Source organism: Syngnathus scovelli, chromosome 13 (genome assembly GCF_024217435.2).
Source record: "Syngnathus scovelli strain Florida chromosome 13, RoL_Ssco_1.2, whole genome shotgun sequence".
NCBI classification, from domain to species: Eukaryota; Metazoa; Chordata; class Actinopteri; order Syngnathiformes; family Syngnathidae; genus Syngnathus; species Syngnathus scovelli.
In genome coordinates this window covers 14,041,483-14,055,451 of record NC_090859.1, presented here as the reverse complement: position 1 = coordinate 14,055,451, position 13,969 = coordinate 14,041,483, and the positions used below count along the sequence as shown (strand labels likewise).

At 44.1% G+C, this 13,969-nt stretch overlaps 1 protein-coding gene across 11 annotated transcripts in view; it reads left to right on the top strand.

Annotated features, from left to right (window-relative positions):
- Nucleotides 1-13,969, top strand: part of LOC125979306 (uncharacterized) — an 89,367-nt gene that overhangs the window by 4,627 nt on the left and 70,771 nt on the right. For 8 of the 11 annotated variants that reach the window (XR_011087964.1, XR_011087965.1, XR_011087966.1 and 5 more), the window contains exons 5-6: nucleotides 2,514-3,237; nucleotides 3,344-3,477. Coding sequence is in view for 3 of the 11 variants with exons in the window: in XM_049737418.2 (XP_049593375.1) it covers nucleotides 982-1,063; nucleotides 1,148-2,052 (987 nt within the window). In the remaining 8 variants the exon portion in view is untranslated. Of the gene's footprint in view, nucleotides 1-754; nucleotides 1,064-1,147; nucleotides 2,352-2,513; nucleotides 3,238-3,343; nucleotides 3,478-13,969 lie in introns of those variants that run through there. The other 3 variants (XM_049737419.2, XM_049737420.1, XM_049737418.2) reach the window with 2 other exon arrangements.

The following is a 13,969-nucleotide window of genomic DNA, read 5'->3' as shown; positions in this document are numbered from 1 at the left end:
TAACCTTGAGCGCTGCAGCGCATTGCAACAAGAAGCAATCGCGTCACTCCTTTCCGTCGGAGTTACATACCTCCGCCGCTATCATGACGGATGACGGGGTAAATGACGGGAAACATTTTACCGACGTTTTCAAAATAAAAATGCCGGTGCGTTTTTCTACCTCCTTCCCCGGATGAGTTCCCCCCTCAACCCGTTCCCCCCGCCCCCATAGCCGGCCTTTTAAAGGAGACGTGCCTCTTTTATTATTGCAAAGGAAATCCCGTTTTGATAACCTAATTCAATGTAAATCTGTCGGAGAAATTTTTATAATTTATTAATTTATCATTTATAATTTAAAAAAAAAAATCAATACCATATATTTATTTTCCATTTTGATTAAAATAGTGTCGAGTATTAATTTGGTTTAAATGCAAGGTGTATATACTATAATTTATTGTATCCAATTTACACGAGAGTAGGTCTTATAAACTCATACATTGCATGATACATATATTTTTTTTCAATTGATTTGTTTCCCCAATGCTCAAGCCTTTTGAGGTGGCGCCAATTACTTGTGAGATTTTTCTAGTCCCGGCAGGACAAGCAGTGTTCTTGAATAGTGAGAGAAAACTTTCAGTTACGCTTCCTACTAAGTCTGGGCCACTCAATGAAAGTTCAAACGTTTTGTGCTTTCTGAGGCATTTTCAGAATTTCCCTCTGCGTACTTCTTGCTGGTTTTACCCAACGTGACTTTTGTAAGTCTTGCTGTGGAAATTTGCTCATGGTAAACCTGGAACTGTACAAGGATGAATTCTGCTATCATGGTGACATGGTGGACCCCAAAGGGGGCTTGGTCTTTTTTGGGCTGGCTGTGTCACAGAGCTTCTGATGTCAGACAACAGAAAAATGACCGCAGTCCTGTGATGTCACAAAGCCGGATCAATCCCCCTGGTGACCCCTGGGTTTGTTTGGGTAGTGTATGGTTTCTTTTCCCTGAGCAAGATGCCGCTTCTTTTCTTGGGTTTTGCCCTTGGAGCCGTGGCCACAAAAACCCTGAGGACTGTCGTGGGGGGTCCACCTTCTGGTACGAAAACCACACACACCGCACCCGCAAAGGTTAAACCCTGGGCTGTTCTAAAACATGCCGCCGTTTTACCAAACCCAACAGTTCGAGCGGGACGGCTGATCCCGTTGGAGGACGAGCCCATGGAAAGGACGGCGCGCCAGAGAAAGAGCCCGCTCAAGAAGATCTGCCGCTTTGCAAACTACTACAACAACTGCTGGATGAACTCCACGCTGCAAGCTACGCTAAACCTCAACGTGGTGCGGAAAAAGCTACCGAATCGTATACTTCAGTTTGTGAAGTTGCTCGCGAACATGCCGGCGTTCGCTTGCCTCTATCTGAGTGCCCTGGAGAACCCGGGCGTGAGCTTCACGTCGGCGGAGCTCTGCGTGGCGCTGGCCGAGCTCTGCGACTGCGTCCCGGCGCTCTTGTTGTACGAGAACAACGATTCCGTAGATCTGCTGGTGCCGCTGTTGTCGTGGTTCGACCAGTGTGGGATCCGCACAAGTATCAAGGTGCGCAACGTCAGCTGGTGTCCGCATTGCCACCACACCACCTCGTCCATCTCCAACCTGGGCAACATCGTCACGTTGCCCAGACCGCGCAATGGCGAGACGTTGCTGTCTTTGATGAAGCGCGCCACGGGCGGGCGACGGAGCCGGTGCAAAGCGTGCGGGCACAAAACTATGCAAAAGCAGTTCTGGCCCCATTCGGACATTTTGACCTTTTTCGTCAACCGAATCGTCGGCGACGGCTACGTGAGTCACGACCACATCTACTCGCCGGAGCTGCTAGAGATGAACGTGAATGAGAAGACCAAGCAAACGTACCGCCTGGCCTCTGTCATCTGCCATGATGGCGTGGACCGTCACAGCGGACACTTTTGGTCCTACCTCTTTTCTGACAACGTTATTATTGAGGCTAATGATACTGACCTGTCCTTCACGGATCAGGGTCCACCTGAGAAGGTCTACAATAATGGTACAACTTATCTTTATGAAATGCCATGAGATAAAATACACAACAGTACCATGTATCGTTAAAAAAAATGCTACCAAATAAGGGGTACAAGATCAGTACTTGGTACTGGGTTTAGTCAGCACTATTGCTTGGTCTGGAGGCAAAACCGAAATTGTGTCAGTGGCCCCAAGTGTCGAAAATGTCCTGAGGCCCACCGCTAACATGAACCAGGTTGCGTCTGAAACTAGCTAGCAGCTGTTTTGTTTACAAGCGAGATTGGCGAGTCACTAGACAGCCACCAACGTGCTCTGTAAAGTACTTTGTTTCAATAAAGTGTTTTTTGACTTTGTTGCTGCTGTCGAGTTTTGCTAAAAGTGGATGCCATCATTCCTGCTCGTTTGTTTGGTACTTCAAAACCTGGGAATGCATTTCATGACAGTGTAAATTGTAATAACTCATCAAACTCACATCTGTCCTCTCCTGGTCCGCAAACACCTCGTCACTGGCAAAGAAAGCTCAGCGCTGCCTGTACTTCCTGCGGAAGCTCAGGCGTGCATGTGCTCCTCAGGCAGTCCTGTCTACATTGTACCGTGGCACCATTGAGAGCGTCCTCACCAGTTGCATCGCTGTCTGGGGTGGTAACTGCACTGAACAGAACTTGAAGGCCCTGCAGCGCATAGTGAATACGGCTGGTAAGATTATTGGTGCTTCGCTCCCCTCCCTGAAGGACATTTACACCTCCCATCTCGCCCGCAAGGCAACCTCGATTGCCAGAGATGTGAGTCACCCGGCTCACTCTTTGTTTGACCTTCTGCCCTCTGGGAAGAGGTACAGGAGCCTGCGCTCCCGCACCACCAGACTTGCCAACAGCTTCTTTCCCCAGGCTGTTAGGGCCCTGAACTCGCTACCCCCTTCTGCGTAGCGTGCGGCACTGTTGCGCTATTTTCGGGAATGTCTGCTGTACGCGCACTTGCTCCTTTTTTTTCTGCTCCTCTTATTTATTTATTGTTGTGTTATTTATTCATTATTTATTCAGCACGCTTTTGTTATACTTGTTTACTTGTTTGTCTGTTGTGAGCCATGTCTTGTCACCGTGGGATAGGGGGGAACGGAATTTCGGTTTCTTTGTGTGTCTTTGGCATGTGGAGAAATTGACAATAAAGCTGACTTTGACTTTGACTGTCCACGGTTTTCTGACTGAACATAGGTCCTTAGAGTCCGAAAGTAGCTCACAGGTACTTTTTACTGGTTTTTGTTTACACGCAAGACCGCCAAAGTACCTGGTAGCATCTACCTAAGCAAACCTTTCACACTTGTTCTTTTTTGAATCTTCTCACCCAGAGTGACGGTACTGACCCAATGTCCGTACCTCAGTTTTTGCCATTTGTCTGGCTCTACTCCACCGACCTCCAAAACCCAAAAAATGCATATCAATGCATCGGAACTTGGATGAAAGAAGGACCTGGCCCCACCTGGTAATTACAAACCTTTTTCATTTTACAAATGTTAAGCTATGTCTCGACCATCTCAGTGAAACAAGGTGAGTTTTGACCCACATGTAAAGAAAGATCAAAACAGTATATATATATGTACTGCAGAGGGCAGCAGAGATCTGCTGGGTTATTTTGAATGTGATTTTACAAGGACGCTTGATTCAACACCATTCCTAATTACACCTAACATATGACTCGTTTATGAATAATCAACGGAAAATTTCAAGAATGCAAAATATAGCAAATTCACCATAGCAACTCATTTAAGCCCCGAGGCCTAAGCCTTGATACTCAGTGATTTCGATTTTGTTTTCCATCTGGTTCATGCTTAATGTTTGCAAATGAAGCACTTTTGTATTTTAGCCTGAAGTTCACCAGCATGAATTTCAAAAGCTACCACTCACCACGGCATCTGTTTTTTTTAATACCCCTCCCCCTGCACACACACACTTGATCACTCTAATGGACAAGACTAAATATGTAGATTATGTTTATTTTATACAAAAAATAATCTTCTTAACAGTCAGCAAAAAATACATATTTACATTGATGCACACCCTTCAAGAAATATAATCAGCGCCATCTTGTGGCATCCTATGGCTGCTACGGGGATTTGGTGCTCTCCAATGGCAAGGTAGGTTATTTGAGAAAGTACAAAAACGTGATAACAATTGACAATTTTATCTAATAACGGAGGATATTTTCCGAATAACAACTCTGAAAATTGTCCAATAGTCAGGCGCCTTCATCCACATGAGACCTCGGTGTCATTATGAGCTCCCCGTAGACCTTGCCATGCATCGGCGTCATTGAGGGGAAAATGAAAGTTTCTACTTGAGGAGTTGATTTGAGGAAATGCATGAGCGGAGTTGTTGTTGAGGTTTTCGTTCATCCACTGAGTTCTGGTGACTTTTTGACCAGGATGCCCCCTGCAGACTGTGCGGTGGAAATTGGAGTGAAAGGTTGTCCATAAAATATGCATGTAACAGCAGGCGCTGCTGGCGTTGTGCGTGTGTGTGTGCGTGAATGTGCACGTGTGTGTGTGTATGCTGCATCAAGGGAAATGTGCAGAGGCCTAAATCTGGAGAAAAAAAAGATTTATGCAAGGGAATAATGAAGCAGCCGTAACGATGCAAATGAATATGCAAAATATGTCAAGTGCCATTTTGCACGATGAGCATATATCGTAATTGAGCGAATCATATCGGCGTCGGAATGAATCATGTCGTCATTGAAGCGAATCGTATCAGAATCGTAATGAGTCGTATCGTTGTTGCCGTGAATCATAACCGAGTTAGATTGAATCGCGATTGTATCGTCATGGGAGCGCAACATATATTTGCCGTCGTTTGAAAGTCTATTTGTATCGCGATGGAGAGATTTGCACCATAATCGTAATCGTAATCGGATCAATAAAGTAAGTATGATGGCGATGTTCTCTCTCACTGCATCCTCCACATTGCCTCCAGCATCTCAACAACAAAACAAAACAAAACCAAAAAAGGAAGGACAGTGGCTCACTTTTTTGTAGTGAAAACACAAAAATAAGGCTGTGAAAAGTTTGCCTGTAGCCCCGCAGCAAAATAAAAACAAAATCAATCCAGCTGCCACAACGGCCGGGAATATTACTAGTGAGAGTTCGGCTCCAGGTTGCTTCGACCTTTTTTTTTTTTTGAGAGGATGCATCTATTTAGAGCCTTACTTCGATCCTTCAAAACGTAACAAATTGTCTTTTTTTTCCTTGTATGATAAAAAAAATACACCTTGGAATGGTTGAATAGTAATTTAGCAGACTGGTTCTGCACTGCATACCCCCACTTATTCCTGGTTGCTAGGAGACAAAACTGTAGTGCCTAAAGGTTCTCAGTTCTACATTTTATCATTTTTTTTAACAGCTAGTGTGGATTTAAAAAAAAAAAAAAAAACGTGTTTTGAGCCGGTTGACCAAATAAAAAATATTCTTTCGGCTGCTTCTGGGAGCTAGCTTACTAAGCTAACGACATCAACATCCATCAGGGGGTCATCCCGATGGGATTTTGGGGGAGTAAAATCTTCATCTCTCGGGAGGTCCGTAGCCGCCTCGGTGGTGTTTTGGGCTCGGTCATCGGGGACGACAAAGTCTGGCAGTGATCCAGTGGCCTTTTTTTTTCATCACATCTGACAAGATGAATTGGGACTTGGGGAACAAGCTCAGGTGTCCTTTTAAATCCCCAGAGAATTGGAGAACAAATTTGTAGGCGAGGGGGAAAAAAAAGACCTTGACTAGAGGCTCGACTAGCTGGCATGTTTTTGTAAACATCGAAGACCATTTCAATTCCTTTATGACCCTAATCCTTTTAGATATGTATGTCTTGTGACTAAATCACAAAGTAAGCAAGACTGACTCCGCTGTTGTAAAAGAGCTTTTCCGTGTTAGCAGCCGTGTCAGCGTCGGTGGACTCTGCTGACATTTTGTCTCACACGGCAAAGTAAACTAAATGCGACGAGAGGCACGACAAGGCCGGGTGATTCCGTGCGTCTTCAACATCACCGCAGGCTAAATTATGGATGCTACGAATGCAGCCTCTGCTCACGTCGCTTTGCTTTTGCGCTAACCAGCAGCAGTTCATGTCGAGTTTGATCTTTGCCTACGTGTCGGCGTGGCACAGGCCAAATCGGAAGTGGGGCTGTCAAAGATGTTTTACCAATTTAGCTGTCGCCAGTGGTGGAAAGTAACAAGGTGTACATTCATAATGTACCTAGCTAGCTAGCTAGCGAGGTGTCTCAATAGCTAGCAATCTAGCTAACTACAGGATTTGTTTTACTATTTTACACACTCAGTTTCACATTTTTGCTTTATTATTTCGTCTTTAACATAATGTAATACAATGTATCTTAATCAATTTATAATTAAAACAATTATTGTTCGCCTTCCCAGTTTTATTTTTTTAGCTAAAATAAATGTCAGCGTCAGCCTGTTACCACAGTCGGCGCGATTGATATTCTCTGGAACCCAAAATAGTTGATTTTAGACCGTTGGGTCTCTTTATTAAAACATAGTTACACGGTTTTCGCAGCCCCTGTGCCGTCGAAGCTCGTGAGCAACAGCAAACTGCTGTCATAAAAACAGTAATGTATTATTCAGAGCTTATGCAAATAGTAGACAAGCTGCGACGGAGTTTGTTGATCAAGAAGAGAGCACGGCCAGACAATTTCCTCGGCAAAGCTTGGAGCCACACGTGCACTTTTATTATTTTTTTACGACCATACCACAACTGTTTATCTTCAAACGCAATGAAACCACTTTTCAATGAGAGCTGCTGCAAATGTGCTCGTAAGGCGTCGATAGCGGCCTGATTAAAAAACCAAAAAGGTTTCAAGTCGTTTCTTCTCGCTGGCATCCGAGTGAGCGCGAGTGGAGTTACCGGCCAACCGTCGTGGCGCCAAAGCTAAAAATAAAACTGAACTGGACGAGCATAACAAAGATCACGACGCTGCCAAGACACAAACTCTCTTAGTGAACAGGTAAAACTTTTACAAACTCTCTTAGTGAACAGGTAAAACTTTTCGAAGCGCAACAACAAAAAGAACAATCATGCATAAGGATACATAGGGAATATCTAAATGTGATTGAAATTTAACTCCAAAATTTTATTAGACTGATCAAAAATATCTCAATAAAACAAAACCCCAAACTTTTCTGTAATAAAATACATGTTTATTGAGCATTTTAACTTAGCTAGCCAACAGCTAGCACTGTGCGGTGTCAAAAATATATTTTTTCCCTCTAGGACTTTTTTTTTTTTCCTGAAAGAAAAATATGTATTTAATAAATAAATTCAGTATCCATTATAAGTACTTTCATAGATGAGCTTTGCAAACCCGTGTGCGAGCACACTCTCAAAGCTCATTATCTCTTCGGAGTTGTCCCATTTTCACGTCTCCAGCAGTAGCAACAAGAGACGAAGAAGCAAAAAAAAAGAAAAACCTTTGTGAAGTCTCTCCTGAAGAAGGAAAAAAGGAGGCAGGCAGGCGGGATTGTGACCCAGATTTATTTCTTCATTGTCGTAAGGCACTAATTCGCCTTCTCGCGCGCGCCGCCAACATCCATCTTAATCGCTTTTTCACAGCGAACGAAGAAAATACGTTGAAGAAAATAGATTTTGTATCGACGTCGAAAGAGTCAAAAGGTCGCGATTCCATCGTTTTGCCGAAGCAATAAAGAAAGTTTCGCAAAGTCTTTCATAAAAACCAACCCGAGACAGTCTAAAAAGTCTAGACACCCCGGTTCAAATGATTTTTTTCCACACTTGCTCCACCATTACAATTAAGTGAGATAATGTGGTTGCACAAGTGTGCACACCCTTTATAACTTGTTGAAAATTGTATTCACACACGTCAAACACTTTTTAGCGCTTACATTTATTCAGTGTACGTTTTTCCAGCTTCGTTCCGTCTGCCTAAATTTGTCTAGTGACAACAATTTTGTCGAGAGCTAAGAGGAGCTCGAGGGACGCTGTTGCAAAATACCGCCGACCTCTCCGAATGGGATGATTTTACAGGGAGAGCGAGGGTTACCTTGAGGCGTTGCTAAATGGAGCGCCGCTTTTATCTGGCGTCATCTGCAACACAACTTTATTATTAGACGTTGATGGCGGAGGGAAATGGGCCTGCCTGTCTGCTTGTTTGCTTGCTCGCTCACGGGTTATTTTTGTTCCATGACACGTGTCAAAAACGTGACGATACCCCACATTCAGATGAGAATACAAGAGTAGATAGAATCGTCGTTTTTCCAGAATTTTTTTAAATGAAGTACAAAAAAACTAATTGTTAAAAATGGGGTAATATTTAAAGGCACGACAAAAAGAAATAATAAATTATAGCAACATAATTTCATGAAACAAATAAATAAAATAATAAAATGTCGTCCATCTGTCCACTTCAGATGACGATGATGTCATCCATGATGTTATTCTTGTGGGCTTTTATTCCAGATTGTCATTTCTACACGCTCCCGTTCTCCGGGGAGGCGAGCACGCTCGGAAATAACGCGACACATTATTTTTTTTTTTTTTTCCTTTTCGCACTCACTGCCAAGTGCAAATGCACAGGAGTGAACGAGTCCGTGTTCGGTAACGTATCTACACGTCTGGAAATAGCATTACACCTTTTGCGTCAGGTGAGCGCGAGTCGCGACTCGTCGCCGTATCCAAACACGCTGATGCCACATCGCTGTGCCAGTGTGATTCATCCTAGATGACAGAATCGTGTTAGACAACTCTCACGTACGTACGCGTCATTTCAGACGTTCACATACGAATCCATGTTATGTCATCGTCATGCTAATGTATGTACATGTTAATCCGCTAACATACACGTCAGCATACAAAGTCTTAACATACTAACACATATATGACATACTAACACTTAGACATATACGTCCACACGTATCTTCGTCAACCACAAGTCCCCCCCCGTATAACTAACGGACATTTTCCGAGAAGCCTGACTTGAGCAGAAGGAAGGCGGGCCAGAGGAGGACAGATGGCCGCCACGCTCCATATGGGCCCGCCACAGCGTGTGTGCCTAAACGCACGCGCACTAAGCACCAATCGCCAAACCCTCTCCCGTCTTTGCTTATTGACTTTTTTTTTTTCTTATCGTCCCACGTCACCCAACACACGCACATGCCATGTTGCGTGACATCTTGGTCTCAACACGCCTCAAACTGACCAAAAAACACAACAGTACCTGGCACGACACAAACTCCAAGTCGATAGTCTTTGGCAAAAGCAGCTGGCACCAGGTACTACAAATAGTACCTGGCACGGTACTGCATCTTGCTTTTCCACTGGCACTAAAAATAGTTATTGCTTTAGTTAGCACTGCTTCCAGTACAGTACTACATACAGTTTCTAATTATAATTAAAATATCTTTCTATTACTGCACGGTTAATATTCTGTCTTCAACTCTCCGATATGCTAGATCGAACACAGGTTAGCTAGAAGAAAGATGTTGATGAAGCTGAAGCAAGGTTGGGCAGAGTGGCGGTTGGGGGGCTTTTAGTGGCACATTTGCACACGTAGCCACAAGCTAATGGCTAATTCCCATTATTACACGCTAACTCATGTACCTCGCCCCGCGGCTAATGAGCTCCCAGTGGACGCGGACATTAAGATGCGAGGCTAGCGCGCCTTAGCACACACCGTCTCGGTTAGCTCTTCGGGATCCATTTTGATGCACTTGCGGACAATGCGCTTCCTCCACATCTGGGTCACTTTGCCTTCTCTCCATTAATTATTTATGAGGTTATTTTTAGACACGCACGCTTCTTCTTCTGTGGTTTTGGTTTTGCACGCAAGGTATCTTCATCTGTCGCTCCGCCAGGAGCGAAAACATCACGAATGTGCTGAGCTAGCGCGTGATTTCCAATCCAGGATGCGCCAATAATTAAATCCGCGGCGGTGGTCCCAAGCTAGCGTGTTGGTTCTCAATCTAACCTGTTCAAATTTGCCTCACATATATTAAACTAGACAGACGGGTGATGCTAAATTCTAAAGTTTCATGACTTGCCATAAAAAAGGAAAATCAGTTGGTCCCTGATGACAGTTTATCTTTGGTACACAAAAGTAATGTTGGAAAAGACACAGGAAGTCTGCCATTTTGTTTTGAAGTGTTCATGTTAGGGTCTTGTTGACCATTTCCAAGTCCCGCAAGATTCCTGATGATCTGTTCAAAGGTCATCTCCAAGATCTACGGGTAATCGTAATCTTTGTCAAACCCAAAAAAAACCCTGAAAGTCTTCATGTGTGAGGATGTGATAGCGCATAATATTATCATAACTTTCACTGCAAAGTCTTAATCTCTCATTAAAATGAAATATGATTTCATTCGGATCCGGGATCCTGTAATCAGCCAGACGAGAGACAAAATGGCGTGACGTAGGACGAGGCTCGTCCTCTAACATCCGTGAAGGATCTTCAGTCAGAAGTTGCGCGTCGTGCAGTACCAGTGACACATTTGTCATCTTTTTATCCACACAAAAAAGTGAAATGCGATACAATAGATTTACTGCCTATTACGTTTTGGCAGATCAGCACTTCTTTTTTTCCTTTGGACCAATGGGAAGAAAAGAATCTTAAACGACACTCATTCATCTTCTGAGCGGCCAGGGATTGATGGCGGTCACATTCCTCGCTGTGTCTCTCGACTTGACGGCAATCCAGGAGTAGATTTATGAGACCTACTGAAACCGTCGTACGATACGGTGAGATTCAGTGTGACGGATACCAATAGAGGTGATAAAATATCGATAGAGTAAGTATCACCGATACCAGTACCGATAATGTGTTTTAGTATTTTTTCCTTTGGGTTCAGACACTAAATAGATTTTTTCAGTCGTGACAAACTCATTCAAGCAACCAGAATGCTAACATTACGCTACTTACGTGCTAACCAAGCTGGCTGCGTGCGACATTCGTGTTGGCTTTTCACCATACCAAAAAAAAAAAATATATATTTGAAATGCTTCAGTGTCCAGTGAACAACTTTACGCGACCGGACGGGGCACTATCTCCAATGTCAGGTACTCGACTTTTCCAACGAGGTGATGTTTCCCGGCGGGGGCTGAGCGTGACCTTTTGCAAATCTAAGCCCGACCGAGTGGAGGCAAAATGATGTATCATCTTCACACCACTTTGATGAAGGACACTGACCTTTTTAAGACAAGAACAAATCCCACGAGAACCTTTCATTCCAGACAAGGCGGAGGAAGGTGTCCAAAATCTTTTGACGCAATTGTGCAGTGATTTCCAACCCCCGATCCGATTTAACTAAATTGGTTTGAGAAAGATGATTTGGTGCAAGTAATGCGGTAATCCCTTCTTGAATTCCAAGCCTCGTTCAAAATAAGCGTCGAATTTTAATATCTGTCGTCGCGCAGAGTTCCGCATCTGGCGCTCTGACAGATTGAATATCGATCAGTTGAGAAAGTCCGACCCGGACAGCTGCTCCACTGGGGCCTTTGTGTACAGCAGCACAAACAGAAACAGATCATTTTCTCCGCGGTGTCTCTTTTTAGCCGTTAATCACTTTTGACATCTTAAGTATTTTCTTACATCACAAACACCAAAAAGCAATATTTGGACACACAAGTAAAAATGTCACTATTGGGAGCCCAACACATTCTTCAAAGAGCCGGTGCTGTCCGTCTTGGGGTAACGGGAAACAAAGACGTGTCCAATGTATTCAGTAACTGTGACTGGGTCGATAATAGCGCAAACTCAGCAGATTCGTCTGAGTCATTTAAAATCAAAATGATTAGAGTGAGATGAAAATCGATCATTTGCGTCCTTGTCCTGGATGGACGAGACATCCAATTGACAAAGATCGTTCGGTGCATTTGTTGACTTTAAATTTCATCTCCTCTAATTTGTTTTCATTTAATTTGAGTTATCTATTGAGGAATTGATCCATTGCGATGCATCTCCTCTTTCATCAAGTCCTAGCCAAGCTGGCACACAAAGTGAATTTTCTTTTTTTTAAAAGTATTATTGTACATCTTAGCCAGGTTAATGAAGCAAACTTTGTTTGAGCAAAGGCATATATTCTTTATCCTCTGAATAAAATGAGAGCAATCATTAACCACAGGTTAGTTCAAAGAGTTTTATGTGTTGCTAGTATTTAAAATTTGGAGCAAACGCTGGAGTAGCTCAGCATGTGTGCAAGGACTGTAAGCGGGAAGACAAAAAAAAAAAAAAAACGTATTTTCATCCGTGCCTCCACCAGGCTTGTGAGGCGTGTCATTAAGAATTTGGCTGGATGGCTGGATAGCTGTCAGACTCGGTGCCAATTAGTGCCACATTGGAGCCCAGAGAGAAAGGGGGCACCCTCTGGATCATGAGGGTCCTGTGCACGCAATCGTGGAAAGTTGACTTTTTCCGAGCAACATTGATTATTTCAAAGATGTCGGTCAGGGTGATTAAAAGAAAAAAACAAGTTGCATTAGCCGCTAGCCAGCCGTTAGCAGCCCGAGCTTGTCACTCGCAATGCAAAGCTAACATGTTTCTTGCGCCGTGTTTGGGTTCTTCTGTCAGTGTTAAAAGGTTAGCGTTGATTAAGGTTGCAAGCCCGTCCGTCACGTAAATCGATGCGGTCAATGAGGCCAGGCTGCTTTTTCTTGTCAAACGCAATCAAACTGATCCTTGCTCAATATTGTCTTGCCCACGAGTTGCATCGTGACATTTTCTTGTTTGGCGCCGAGGATCCCGTCCGCTAATCCCTCCTGCGAAGAAACGCCTCGATGAAACGCGTTCGATTTTCACGTTTGGCGTCGGGAGAAAAATTCATTAAAAAGCCATGACGAAATGATAATAAACAATGTAAGGCCGTGACATCATTAGCTGGGTTGGGGAAGATCCAAAGCCGTTTTCAGATAGATCGAGAGATATACATTTGTAAACACGATCAAAACAATGTTGATTTTGGATTCCACCCAGAATTGGCTGGAGCTAATCCGCACCATTTGCGAGTGAGTCCAAAGAGAGCACCCCCCTCGCCCCTCCCTGCCAACATCTTCATAATGGACCGCAACCCCTTAAGTGATCACTAATGGAGGCTCTTCGGGGAGAAGGCCCTCACGCCGTTTCCATTTGTCATCTAGCGAGCGGGAAAAATATCACCGCCACGAGGCATTTTAGTTTCCCTTTTTTCCGCTCTCCAGGGAATTGGCGGCGGCCAAAAAAGGCCGGCTAATCCAGATTATGTTGGGATTCAACCCCCCACACACCAAATTCTGTTGATTCCAAAACAAGTGTGGCAACTACAGTTGCCATAACATGCAGGAATAGCGTACGCCTCATTCTCGTTGAGCTTGATAATAAAAATGCAAATGAGTTAAGATAGTTTAACTAACGAGGCTAGCATGTTGAAATGTTTGTGCATAGCTTGGCTTGGATCCATGTAAAAAAAAATAAAGTAAAGCTATTAGCAAGCCGATCGTCATTCACGACGCATCTCTAGCCTTCTTGAAGCAGACAAAAGCAGCGGAGCTGCCGTTAGGCCACCCGCCGCCAATCTCCCGCTGTGTCACCTGAATACTAAAACATGAAGTGCGGCGACCAAAAGTAAATATTGATGTGCTTTACGAGAAACATCTGCCGTGCGCCGCTCATGAAATATTCACCGCTGAGAAGGAGGAGGAGGAGGGAGGGATGGTTACGCTGTTGCTGGTGATTGTCACAGTCGGAGCATGCTCGCCGAATTTGCGGATGGAGAGACGATATCGGCGCGGCGCGAAAGCCGGGTGAGCGGGAGTTTTGCAAAATCCTCTTATGGAGCGCACTTGATGTGTTTTGTGCAAACAACCCCTTTCACGTAACCGGGCGAAAATGAAAGTCGTTCTCCTCGTCTGATGTGACCTTTCAACATGGTGGCCAATCAAATACTGATCACAGGGTGTCTCGGGAAGAGGTATCATCAGAACAATAACAGCCT